The sequence below is a fragment of the Tympanuchus pallidicinctus genome, unplaced genomic scaffold (genome assembly GCF_026119805.1).
Source record: "Tympanuchus pallidicinctus isolate F22 unplaced genomic scaffold, pur_lepc_1.0 scaffold10, whole genome shotgun sequence".
NCBI lineage: Eukaryota > Metazoa > Chordata > Aves > Galliformes > Phasianidae > Tympanuchus > Tympanuchus pallidicinctus.
Window position 1 is genome coordinate 9790053 of NW_026294619.1, and position 13946 is coordinate 9803998.

At 45.4% G+C, this 13946-nt stretch overlaps 1 protein-coding gene across 10 annotated transcripts in view; it reads left to right on the plus strand.

Moving 5' to 3' along the window:
• The window catches only part of PHLDB2 (pleckstrin homology like domain family B member 2), a 112517-nt gene extending 106082 nt beyond the window's left edge, over positions 1 to 6435 (plus strand). For all 10 annotated transcript variants that reach the window (XM_052705677.1, XM_052705698.1, XM_052705715.1 and 7 more), the window contains 4 exons: positions 159 to 305; positions 1922 to 2141; positions 3727 to 3812; positions 4533 to 6435. In XM_052705677.1, the coding sequence (XP_052561637.1) occupies positions 159 to 305; positions 1922 to 2141; positions 3727 to 3812; positions 4533 to 4673 (594 nt within the window). In that variant the 3' untranslated portion in view covers positions 4674 to 6435. The remainder of the gene's footprint in view (positions 1 to 158; positions 306 to 1921; positions 2142 to 3726; positions 3813 to 4532) is intronic.
• The last annotated feature ends 7511 nt before the right edge of the window (positions 6436 to 13946 follow it).

The following is a 13946-nucleotide window of genomic DNA, read 5'->3' on the forward strand; positions in this document are numbered from 1 at the left end:
AGAGTGGTGATATCTGCATTTCTAATTCCTGTTCTTAGTCCACTTTGCTGGATGTATATTGCCGCTGACCAAAGAGGCAAAAAGGAGTTTAATCCTAGCTAGAAATGACATATGAGGTACAGTTTCACATATAATTGTCCATTTGGCCTGTTATTTAGGAACGGGAGATGGAAGCTAAAAAGAGAGCTCTGGAAGAAGAGAAGCGTCGCAGAGAGCAACTGGAAAAAAGACTGGAAGAAGAAACTAGCCAGAGACAAAAACTAATTGAAAAAGAAGTGAAGATACGAGAGAAACAAAGAGCACAGGTGAGATACATTGACGTGAAATTTTTTTGGTGCAGGACTCCTGCTATAGATGAAGTGAGTGTACTTCTGCAAATGGTAAGCAGAGTGACTTCCATTTAAATAAATGGATTTAGTATTTCTGAGGTGCATCTGTGTCACTAGGAGTTTGTTTGAGCCATTGGAGTCTTAGATGTCCGTGTATTTATTTAAAACTAAATATTAGCTTAGATCTATTCAGCATCTTCTATCTAAAGAATTGTTGCTTCCCAAATGTTTGACTGGGAAAAAAAAAAATAAAGAAAGAAAAAGAGATAAAGACACCTGTTTCTTTATTCAGCTACAATTGAGAGGATCTGCATGGTACAGCAAATAGACTAGATTGGCAGGAACACAAAACCTACCTGTCAGAAAGAGTGATCATTTTCTCTGTTTTGTTCTTTCTTTTATACAGTGACACCCAATTTCCAGAGTTTTTCCCTCCTGTACTTCCTGATGGTTAGAAATGTCAACTAGGGGAAGGAAATCCATCTTCACAGTTGCCAAAGCTAGTTCCAGCTTGTATCATAAAAGACTGCATAATTTTAGAAGGGTGTTAAGAGTTCTTGCAGGCAACACAGCTTCCATTGCTCAAAGAGATTAGTTGTAGAGAATGCAATGAGAGAAAGTCCCTTAGATTTGTGACTCACAGTGGTATTTAAAATGCTAACTATAGGCGTGGAACAGGGGCAGATTAGGTTATCAATGTTCTCTGAAGTCAGTGTACAGAAACTGCTTGCATGGGTCATTCAGGGCAGCTAACCTAGGCTTCTGTTCTGAACAGCCCTATGTTGTATGTCTGCCCTGACTGCAGCATGAGCCTTGGGAGATGAGTGGTCTTCTGCATTTAAAATGAACTTCTGTGCCTAGACCCTCTAGGTATAGAAAGCAGGCATGCTCCCTTTTAGCTGGCAGAGATCCCAGATCACTCCTACTTGTTCTCCCAACTTATCCTGTCTGTCTTAATACAGACATTGTCCTGAACTGTGACCAAGAATGAGGCACCATTTCCTGTGCTGCTTTGCTATCTCTTGCAAAGGGATACACTTCAGCAATCTGTACTGTATTGCTGACTGCAAACCAGATACCATGTTTAACTAGTTCAAAAGTAGTTCTGTTTTGTTTACAGCAGTATTTGTTAGGTTACGGTTCACTCTTTCTTCCTAATTTTCCCATAATAGTATGTTCTTGCTATTTATATTTACATGAAGATACCTTAGCACTTAGATGAGTTAGATGTATCTAGCCCAGAGAGGTAATAGGTTTGCTTAACCTCCTGCCAGTGAAGTTCTCACACTTCATATAAAGCATTAACACCCCTTTCACATTTAACGCATATTTTAGTTCTAAACCAGCTATTCTGTTTTGCCAGCTTATCAACTGATGATTTCAGGAGACTTCCATGTTCTAATTTCACTTCTATAAAGGTGCATACACTTCTTAAAAGTAATTTTAAGAAAACAGGCTGCAGCAGAACTTATTTCTGTGATCTTCATTGTGAGAATGTATGGGCAGTTGACAAGTAGTCCTTGTACTAGAAAGGGTGAAAGAGAAGTGAAGACTTCCATTCAAATAATAAGATTTTCTTTCCTTTGTTGCAGGCTCGTCCATTGACTCGCTATTTGCCCATTAGAAAGGAAGACTTTGATTTACGAAGTCATATTGAAACAGCTGGTCACAACATAGAGACCTGTTACCACATCTCCCTCACAGAGAAGACCTGCCGAGGCTTTCTGATTAAGATGGGAGGGAAAATTAAAACATGGAAAAAACGATGGTTTGTTTTTGACAGAAACAAGAGGACTTTTACGTATTATGCAGGTAGGTTGCGGAATCGATGTTAGGCTACATCTGTCCCTCTATTTTCCTCTCAACTCAGTTGTGTTATGAACATATGGGGAGTCCCAAGTAAAACTTATATTTCCATTTTATTGAGTATTTTACTTGCACACTTGGGGAGGGTCCAATTCTTTCTTATAGAGTTTAATACTAATTGCCAAATGATGCAGCAGTGCCTAACAGTCAGAGGGAGACATGGATACGCAAGAAGAGGAAGAAAGATCATTAGATTTCTCTCCACATAATCTATTTTTAAATGTTACATACTTCCCATAATGACAGAACAATTTATTGTACCCTTTGTAGAAGAGTAACATTTATGATACTTACCATTAAAATTAAACTGAATGTTTCTGCAACCCCTAATCTGATGTGCTGAGAAGTGTTTCAGGGTATTTTAATACACAAAAGTAGACTTGGCATTTGCCATGTTTTGAGAGTCTAAGGAATTTCAAAATGAACAACTTGTAACAATTAAGTTTTCTGTAGACTAAAATGTGTTATGGTAACTGGAGCCATTATATAAACACTGCATTGTTACCTTAGGTCAAAACCAGATTTGGAATTTAAGAACTTGCATATCTCACAGAATGCTGTGCAAATCTATACGTAAGTTTAATGTAAGTTTCAGAGGAAGGCAGAAAAATGGTAATTTTTAAACATCACAAGAGAACATCTGGTACCACAAAAACCCAAGCAATTCCATTTCTTTTTATGATATTATTGCTTTCCAGCAAGTCATGAGGAACTTAAAAGTTATGCATCGCTCATCATCTTAAAAATACATTGTTGGAATTAATTACATATCCAGTGATGATTCCTTACAAATTTGCAGTAATTCTTGGAAGAATGTGATGAGCAAACATTCCGTTTTACTTTGTTCTTAACATCTGGTTTATTGGTTAGCAAAGCCTATAACATACAGTAGGGTCCTCGTCAGGTATGATTTTTTTTTTCTTAAACAGTTAACAGTTTTGGTTTTGAGTGCTGCACAACTGCCATAATGCAACTTCAGCTACCAAAGAAAACTTCTCCTAAGTCACAAGGACTCCAGCCCAGCAGTTTCATAAGAATTCTATACTAGCTGGGCAAAAATGCAGCTGCATGAGTGAGGATCTGCCCACATCTTAATTGTACAGTAGACTTACAAAAAAGCATTTGTAAATTATGAGTAAATGCTAAGCGAATGTAAGGCTTTTGCTGTCAAATTGTATTTCAGATTTGCTTTTCATAGTGTTCCCCTGAAGGAAAACTGTGGGCCTTAGCCTGCTAGCTGTGTTGTAAGACTTCATCAGCATCTGAAGTCTGGTTTTCATGGAACTGGAAGTCTGCCTTAAAAACAGTCAAATTGAAGGAAGCCTTATTTCCTCAGAAAGCAGGCAGAAAAGAAGAGCAAGTAGGAAGTGTATCTCTTGAGAGACTGAAGATTTCTGGGGAATTTCACAAGCAGAAGTGTTAATCCAGTTACTTATCTGCTGAACGTGTATGAAAATGCTGAATAATGTTTTGCTTCTTGAAGAATCATCCGTATCAGTTTTCAAAAACTGTTCTCTCTTCTCCATTCCAGATAAACATGAAACTAAATTAAAAGGGGTAATTTATTTTCAAGCTATTGAAGAAGTCTATTATGATCACCTAAAGAATGCATATAAGGTAAGCTTTGTTATTTTGCCTGAGTATCTTGTGTATGGCAGTATACTCTAAGTATGGCAACTGCAGTAAAATCAAAGGGCATTGACATTATAGAAAACAACAAACAAACAAAAAAATAAAACAAAGTGGAGGCAAAGGAAGATGAGGCCAGAGCAGTGATAAGCATTGTTCTTTTATACTGTTGAAGCAGAGATAATAGAGCCTTCCTGCCACATGATGGTCCCACATTGACATCTGCTGTGAGGAGTGCCATAGTCTGCTGCCACTAAAATTAGTAGCTCTGGCAAATTTAAGAAATGGCTGCATGCAGCTATCATAGGGAGGGAGGTATGTGCTACGTGCTGCTCACATCTACAGTTTAGATGATCAGTCTGAATATGAACAACCTGAATGTCTTTAATGTGTGGATTTGTGAAAGCCAAAGTGGTTTTGACCATTGGACACAATCCCTGCTGAAGGGGACTTGTTTGGGCATGAAGCAGCAGTTTGGACGCCTGTACTGGTATGTGATAGTCTAATGGAAATATGAAAACATTGATACTGGATTTGCATATAAACACATCTTTGTTCCCAGTGCTGCAGTGTAGGGTGCAGTGCCTTTTTCCCCCTTAACCGTGCCCTAAATCTCCTTGTAAGTAATTTTATTCCTGTTGCCAATAAATAGCTTTGATTTTTCATTGCTTTGATATCTTTCTTTCTGCTGCTTTTTTTTTCTTTTAGAGTCCCAACCCACTACTCACTTTCAGTGTTAAGACACATGACCGAATATACTACATGGTCGCTCCTACCCCAGAAGCCATGAGGATATGGATGGATGTTATTGTGACAGGCGCAGAAGGCTACACCCACTTCATGTTGTAACAAAACGGGGCAATAGGGCATACTGCAATAACGTTAATGGATGAAGTCAGCCATATGTAGTAAAATCTGAAAAGCCACATAAAATAACAATGAATACTCTGAAATATCCTCCTCATGATGTGCAGCCAAAGCCTCAGGATGGAAGGGTTTTCTAAATGCACTGAAAAGGGGGACTTGCTACTTATTTTAGTTGATCTTTCTAGACACAAAAGAGCTAAAGCTCTTGAGAAAGTCACAGTGCTCCGAAACAAATAAACTGGCCACTTATATGACAACATCTTGATTCAATGATAATTTTGTACCAATTGTCTTAAACAGAGAACATCTTCATCAATAGTTTACAAATGTGTGTTCTCTCATCAGTATGCAAAAATTCTAGTATCAGAACAAAAGTGTAATAGCATATATTTTAATATGCCACATTTGACATTTATAGATGATTAGGTGACTTTTAAAAACTTTTAGTCAAGTATTTTATAAAACCATGAATTAAAAAGCTGCCCTAAGGTACACACGGTTCTTGCCTTAGTAGTTAAGTATTACAACAGAGCCAAAGAGTTATATGACTCCCTTATTGTAATATTTCAGATTGTTAGCTGTATTTAACTTCCTGTAGGGGGACAGTGCCAAAACTCTTCATGACTTGTACAAAACCATGTTAAACCACCCAGTGATACTGACTGTAAGTTTTAAGTCTATATCTATGAAGCTCAACAAGAAAAGGACAGCTTTATAAAGATGCATTTATCCACAAGGATAAGAAATGGAAACATGGATTAACTTTGTCAGTAGGAGGACTTTTGTAGTCTTCCGTGATGAATGGATTGAGCGGATTCTGGACACTGCAGCGATTTCATGTAGTCAAGACCCACCTGATGTGGTTCTGATCGTTCTCTGTGCCAAATGAACACTTGGCTGAAACCTCAGATGTTGGTCTCCATGAAGCAAGCATTGAAGTATCTACCTATCAAAATTTTTTTAAGCAATGTTTTTAGCCAAGGAGACTTTTTAAAAGTGTGTCTACTCAGAATAATGCTATTAGAATAAAAAAAAAGCAAGCTCTAAGGGTTTACACTGAGCAGTGTATGGATAAATAGCATGAAAATTTTAAGTATCAGGGATTGAGACTCCGAAGACAGTAAAAACATGGAGGATACAGTGGTCTCCTATTTAAAAATTACAAATTCCAAATCCTTGAGAAATACTGCAAAACTTAGGTGAATTGAACTTCAAGAAAGTCTCTTATTCTTCGACTTTAATGAGGTTCTATTTCAGTAATCAATACTTGTGCTATGTAATTTGTTTGTGTAATAAGAGAAAGCACGTAAGACATTTTTCACGATGAAAAGGTAATGGCTATTGATGAAGCAAATGAAAAACTGAAAGCAAAACAAGTTTGCTGGCAAAGTATTTTTCTTGTACTGTTTCAACCCTGTATCTGTTAAGAAGGGGATGCACTCTTCCTTGTATGGTATACACAGGTGATGTGGTTGCTCTAGCATGACATTTGTCAGTGTTGACTTGAATCATGAAAGAAGGGACAGTTGTCACAAGATAACTGTTATCATCTGTGCAGATCACAGTTTATAATCCAACAACTTTAAAACACTATCAGAATAAATTGCTTTGGTATATGTAATTATTATTTTTCCCTGACGTATCTTGATTTTACTTCTTAGTATAGTTATAAAGGTTTTCTAATCATGATTTTTGTATCCTGCATGATGCAATGAAGGCATTTCAATAAACGTTTTTAAAAATACACTTGTTTTAAATGTTCACTTTATTCTTGATGCATTTCTGTTTGTCATTTAAATTATATTTTATACATTTGTGCAAGCAATGTTGTGTTAATCAATAAAAGTTTAACCATTCCACGTGTTTCCCCATAAAAGAGCTATGGAAAAAAAATTTTCAAATGAAGTTACAAGGGAAGGGTCTAGAAGGGAAGACATATGAGAAAGGGCTTAAAACTAAACTATCTCAGCTGAAACTAAGATAGTATCTACCCTTATTCCATACTGTTTACATCACTCTCAGATCTCACAGTTTCCCATAATCCCAACTAATTGCCATTGCCTATCTTGCTTTTTGATTTATACACACACCTATCATTCTTCTGCTCTGTAGGCCATCCCTGTATAACGTCTGTGCAGTTCATTAGTCCATGACTTTGGGCTCCACCTGCCATAAGAGTCTCTCAGGGCAGGAGAGATGATGGATGGTATTGGATTACTGCATGCTGGAGATAGTTCTGGTTCCATCAGAATTTATTATTCTTTAAAATAAATATAAATAAAATAAAAAATGGAGTCCTATGGAACTTCACTAGTGACCAGTCACCAGCCTGATGTAACACCATTTCCAGTAACCCTATGAGCTCAACCCATCAGCCAATTATTCACCCGCTGCATTGTGTTTTTTGTGTTTTTGTCTAGCATTATGTCAGGCGCTTTGCCCAGATGGAAGTTGTAATGAGAAACAGTACTGAAAGCTTTGCTGAAATCAAAAAAGATCACATCTATGGTTTTCCCTAGGTAAACTAGGTGGGCAATCTTACTGTGAGATGATTGAGATCATCGTCACGTCTCCATGATGGTGACTGTATATCATGGCTTTCCAACCTCACAGTGATCTCCAGCTCCTCCTGTTTATTACCCATGCTGCATGCATTAGTATAATAGCACATGAGCTGGTCTTCCTTTTGAGTGGCAGTAGCCCCAATACCCTCTTGACCATACTCAAGTGCTTCTGTAGCCACCAACCTCGCACCAACCCTTGTGTTCTTCCTACAAAAGAGTTAGTGGTCCTCCTTCTTCACCAAGACACAAGACTGTGGGATCTTTCTGGCACATCCACATACAATGCAGAGCACTGTATCTGTTCCACAGGGCAGCTGGGCAGGCAGGGGGATGCCCAGGAGAGCGCGCCTATGTCACTAAGCAGGGACCTGTTGCCACTGCCCCACACCCCCTGATTCTTCACCGTTGTTGCTAGGGGAGGAGAGGACAGAGGGCTCACTCTAGCAGGAACGTTGTTTGCCTGCTAGTTCCCCTCTGTCACCTGTTTGAAAGGTGGCAGGGGGTGACCGTGCTCCACAGCTTGCTGCTTAGATCTCGAGGCTGATAGGGTTTGGCACTGCCAATGAATCTCCCTCTCACATTCCTTTATGCTCCTCAGCCTCTCCGCCTCCTCCTTCAGGTCAGTCACAAGGCTGAGTAAGCCATTTAGCTAGGTCACATCTTACACAAGTGCTGTCTCCCTTACCTAGCAGTGCAAAGGCCAGGCTCTGGCACTCACCAGCCACAGACCTGCGCACTACCACGCTGTTGTTTTGGGACCTGATTCTCCACATTTTTCCTAGCTGCAGCTTTCCTTTCATGTGCGCATGAGACTTCAGTCTGGGTCTCCACATTTTTCCGGGCAGTAGCCTTCCGCCCGCCGGCGTGCAGCCACGGCAAACCAGCAGGTTCAGCAGCACTATTCGGGTAGCCTTAATGGGCCGGACTGATCAGCTCTGCCCTGCTGCCGGTAGTGCTAGCACTGCCCTCGCCCCGTTAGCGGGCCTTTAACAGGTGCCCCCTCACTTATCGCTCTTCGCAGTGATTAACAACCCTCCTCAGTGCCGTGAATAGCTGACTTACGGTTGCAACGCTTTTGAACGACCCACGTGAGCCACACGACCTGACTCCTTCCAGAGGCCTTTTCTAGGCAGGGGGCGTAGATGCAGAGCCGTTGCCCTGACGACAGCCATGCCAGCCGGCCGGCTCTCAAGAGAACTGCCGGGCTACTCTGTTGTCTCAGGGCTCCCTGGGTGAGGGAACCGACCGAAATCGGCCTGCACCTCGCGATCGGTCGCTGCCGTTCTAGCCGGGACAGCTCGGAAGCAGCTAACCTAGGTGATCAAAGAGCGTGGGCCAACATGTACCAACTCGTACCAGTGTGTGAAAGAAGAAAGCACTGGCGACTGGTTCACCCAGTTGCTTGCAGTCACCAGCTGAGCTGGGGCTGGCTTCAGCCCTCATACAGGCTGGGAATGAGACCATTTGCTCTGTTAGAAATCTCTGAAACCACGGCACAAATGCACTCCACTGAGAAAGGCCCCTACCCAGCAAGTAAGGCCGCATGTGAAACGCAAGACTTGCACGTCGCTTCGATCCCCAGAGCCATGAAGCCTACAGGAAGGAAAGGAGAGTGTCCGACCTGCAGGATAGAGCACTGCACAAGAAGGCTGTGCACACGGACTTGAAGACTTGGGAACCTTTTGCTGAAGTATTTCCTATGTCAAGAGGTCCTGTTCTGATCAAGAGCCAGTATGCTCTGTGCTTCAATGGGAGCTTAGAGACGAAAAAAAGAAATGAACAGAAAGGGGGATATTTGGATATTTTCTGGATTTTTATGTAACTTTACTGGACCGGTCACTCTGTGGCTAAGTTTTGTTTTTCAAGAAAGCAAATGTATGTGAACGTGGTTGCAGGTGTGGATTTAACTTTTTGTTCCTGAACATGTCTACTTTCTGCTCCATCTCACACGCCTGGAAGGGAACCCTTTTAAGGAGTACCTTTGCCAGTGGAAAGAGTAGGGGACAATCGCTTTATTCAGACTGTATTTTAAAAGCTGTACATACATGGTGGGTCGACCTCAGCTGTTCACCCAGTGCACACCATGCTACTCTCTCTCTCCTCGTCCTCAGCAGGGATGAAACGGCTTGTGGGTTGACATATGGACAGGGAGATCTCTCCCCAGTTGCCATCACAGCGTTTGGAAGATGAATTCAATTTATTGCCAGTTAATGACAGGGTTGAACAGTGAAAACTAAAAACTCCTACAACTTCTACTCTTGAGGCTCAACTTTACACTTGAAACTTCAACCTCCTCCCCTCAAGGTGAGCAGGACGGACTGGGAATGGGGCCGTGGTCAGTCCTTAATGCTTCATCTCTGCTGCTCCTCCATGGTCTCTGTCTTCCCCCATGAAGGATGCTGCTGAAGCTAGATCTGATCCTGCATGAGCTTCCCACAGGCTGCAGCTCTCCCAGCACTGCCCCAACACGGCTTTGAACCACTGGGTATACTTGTCAGGCACTGCTCCACACAGGTCCCCAGTGGGTGGCAGCTCCCCCAGGCCCCCGGCCCCACTGCAGGCTGCTCTCCACGGGCTGCAGCTCCAGCCCAGGGCTGCTCCATGTGCTCTGGCTTCCTCCAGGCCTCATCCATTGCTGCACTGTGGGCTCTTTCATGGCTGTGCATGGAGATGTGTCCTGTGCAGTGCCCGTGAGCTGCAGGGGGACAGCCTGCTCCACCATGTGGAGCAGAAATGGCTGTAGAGACGTTTAATGCCCTCCTCACACTATCTTCAACACTGATGACGAGCTCTGGGAAACCCAGAGACATGAGTTGGAGGACTGTGACTGTGGTAAGAATAAACCCCCAGACAACCCCAAACTTGAGTAGGATTTGCTGCTGCAGCTGGATGCATACAAATCTATGAGGCCCACATGGGTTCATCGCGTGGAACTCCCAGGAGCTCCATAGGACTCCACCTAGGTCCCTTTCCTCTTCACAGTCATCCAGCCCCTCTGCCCTAAGCCTATAGCACTGCATGGGGTTATTGTGGCCAAAGTGCAGGACCCGGCACTCGGCCTTGGTGAACCTCATCCCATTCTCCTCAGCACAGGGATCCAGTCTATCCAGACCCCTCTCAAAGGCCTCCCTACCCTCAGGCAGATCAACACCACCTCCCAGCATGAAGATATTAAACAAGATGGGCCCCAGTACTGACCCCTGGGGGACACCACTTGTAATGGGTCACCAGCTGGCCTTAAGTCCACTAACTACTGCCTCCTGGGCACGGCCCTCTAGCCACTTCTTTATGCAGAGAAGAGTATACCCGTCCAGGCCGCGGGCAGCCAGTTTCCCCAGGAGAAGACTGTGAGAGACTGTGTCAAGGGCTTTGCTGAAGTCTAGGGAGACTGCACCAACAGCCTTTCCCTCATCTCCCAATCATTTGGTCACCCGCTCATAGAAGGAAATTAGGTTGGACAAGCACGACCTGCCTCTCAAGAACCCGTGCTGGCTGGGAATGATCCCCCAGACACCACACACGTGCCGTGTGATCTCACCAAGAGGATTTGCTCCATAACCTTCCCTGGTACCGAGGTCAGGGAAGAGACTGGAGAGAGGAGAGCAGAGGAGTGAAGCAGTGCGGCCATATTTGTGAAAGCACGCAGTGGTGTGGCCTTGTGACGGCGTGCGGTGATGTGGCTGCGTTTGTGACATCAGCAGACGAGTCACAATGGGGTGCCAGGAGCTGTAAGAGAGGGAGCAGCGCAGTGGCACTTCGCCGTAGGCCTTCAGTGAGTGCGGTACGCACCTGCTAGCGGCTGGCGGCTATGGCTCGGGTGGTCTGCATCACCCTGGCGCTTCTGGGAATCACGATTCTGGGGTTTCACCTCACGCATGGCATTATGTACGAGCACGTTCAGCTGCATTTGGAGCAGCTGAGTCGGGACATGGCTCAGATACTGGACAGCATGGACAGGTGGGACCAGTGGCGGAACTGGGCGGCCCAGGCAGCCCTGGTCCTTGCTTCCCTTCAGCACTGGCAGATCTGGGCCTTTCCTGGAGTCTTCATCCTGTTCTTTGGCCTCCTCTGGTGCATCAGGAAGACCAAGTTTTTACCAGGGAGCAGCAGCACTATTTGGATCTTTGCTGCCATCCTTGCTCTCTTCCTGAGGACCTTCATTTTCCTCATGAAAGTGGCTGGGATGGTCTTCATCACCGTGGTGCTTCTGGAAATCATCCATCTGGGAATTTACCTCACGTGCGGCGATACGTATGAGCACGTTAAGCTGCATATGGAGCAGCTGAGGCGGGACATGGCTCAGCTACTGCACAGCAAGGTGAACTGGAACCAGTGGCGGAACTGGGCGGCCCAGGAAGCCCTGGTCCTTGCTTCCCTACAGCACTGGCAGATCTGGGCCCTGCCCGGAGTCTTCATCCTATTCTTTGGCCTCATGTGGTGCATCAGGAAGACCAAGTATTTGCCAGGGAGCAGCAGCACTATTTGGATCTTTGCTGCGATCCTTGCTGCCTTCCCTCAGGTCTTCATCTTCCTCATGGAAGTGTCTCGGATGGTCTTCATCACCCTAGCGCTTCTGGGAATCCTCCGTCTGGGAATTCACCTCACGTGTGGCGATCTGCATGAGCACGTTCACCTGCATATGGAGCGGCTGAGGTGGGGCATGGCTCAGCTACTGCACAGCATGGTGCAGTGGAACCAGTGGCGGAACTGGGCGGCCCAGGGAGCCATGCGCATTGCTTCCCTTCAGCACTGGCAGATCTGTGCCTTTCTCGGAGTGTTCGTCCTGTTCTTTGGCCTCATCTGGTTCATCAGGAAAAATATGCCAAGGAGCAGCAGCATTATTATGGTCTGTGCTGCGATCATTATTGTCTTCGTTAAGACCTTCGTCTTCTTTGTGAGAGGGGCTCAGATGGTCTTCACCACCCTGGCGTTTAAAGAAATCATTCGCCTGGCAATTCACCTCACGCGTGGCGATCTACACGAGCACGTTCACCTGCGTATGGAGCGGCTGAGTCGGAACATGGCTCAGATACTGGACAGCACGGTGCAGGGGAGCCAGTGGCAGAACTGGGCGGCCAAGGGAGCCCTGCTCCTTCCTGCCCTGCAGTACTGGAAGATCTGTGCCGTTCCCGGAGCCTTTATCCTGTTCTTTGGCCTCGTCTGGTGCATGAGGAACACGAAATATTTGCCAGAGAGCACCAGCGTGACTTGGATCTGTGCTGCGATCCTTGCTGCTTTTCTTAAGCCCTACTTCTTACTCGGAAAAGTGGCAGAAATATGGAGGTCCAGAAATAAGGAGGACGACAATGATGAGGAAGAGGAAAGTGACTCAGAGGAGACACGGGAGCTGGGCAGAGTTAGGGCCGACAGCATCGAGTGGCCAGCACCGTACATGGCCGACAATTGCCAGCTGGTGGAGGAGCTGGTGGATGACCTTCTGCGCATCTGCCGAGGACAAACCTGCCACAGCTTCACGCCCCGGCTGCAGCCACCCACCGGGGTCTGCGTCTATGAAGAATGGAGCTCCCACTCTGACAACGTCATCTACCGCCTGCTCGTGCCCGTGAAGGCTCCCCCCGGGCACACCTTCCATGTGGAGCTGGACGACGTGGAGGAGACAGCGACGAGCAAGTCCTGTCTGCGCGTGCAGCTGCAGTGCACCTGCACGAGGGAGCGGCTGCTGGGGGACATGCTCTGCTTTCTGCACCACGATCAGGAGGAGCTGAGAGGAAAACAGGAGCCCAGCTTGCTCGACACCTTCTGCACGGGCTCCTACCTAGACGTGGAGAAAAGCATGCTCTGGCTCCAGGACCAGGTGCAAGCAGCCTGGAGGCGTCTGCCTCAGTCGACTGACTGCCTCCTGGAGTTGCTGCCCTCCAGCCACTCATGCAAGATCCAGCTGACCGCCCCCTCCAACTCCATCTTCAACATCGAGATGACTCTTGGGGTGCTGCTTGATGAATCGGGCACATTCCTGAGCATTGAGTAGGCTCTGGACACATTTCTGTGTTCTTCTCTGTTTCTCTTTTGCACAGTATGTCATTCTCTTACTTAAATAAATTGGATACTATTAACACCAGCGCTCCTTGTGTAAGAGTTTTCTTTCTTGTGTCCGTAACACAAATCAACACCTAAGAATATTTGTGCTTTGAACATGGCTTTTTTTCAATCTCTTATTTATCTCTAAGGCTCTTTTCCACAGCTGCCTTTTGTTTCTGGTAGGTAGGAATACGTTCAGTAGCATCAAGACATGTTCAGTACCACTGAGATGAGCAGTCAGGAGGAGCTTGATGTCTCAGGCACTTTGGTGAGCATCGAATAGGCTGAAGCCAGCTGCACCAGCAGCATGGTGCGGCCAGGAAACTGCGCTGTGGCGGACATACAGATTGCCAGGCATACGGCCGGGCATGGCCAGCACTCTAGCTTCTACCTCAGCTGTCTGTGGACCAGCACTTGTCTGCTGGTGGGCACAGCTTTTCGCCCCAAGCCCTGAAGATGGTTGTGATTCGCCACCTGACAACTGTAGCCCTCTGAAGCCTGGAGCAGGAGGAATTGCCCCTGTGGCTGGATGACCTCCTGCGGCACTTCTGCTGCCGCCTGGAGTATGCCTCAATTGCTTCCTTTTATGATGTGAGAGGGTGATTTTTTTCTGTGATTGGAGGAAGTGAACAGGCAATCCTTCAGAGCATCT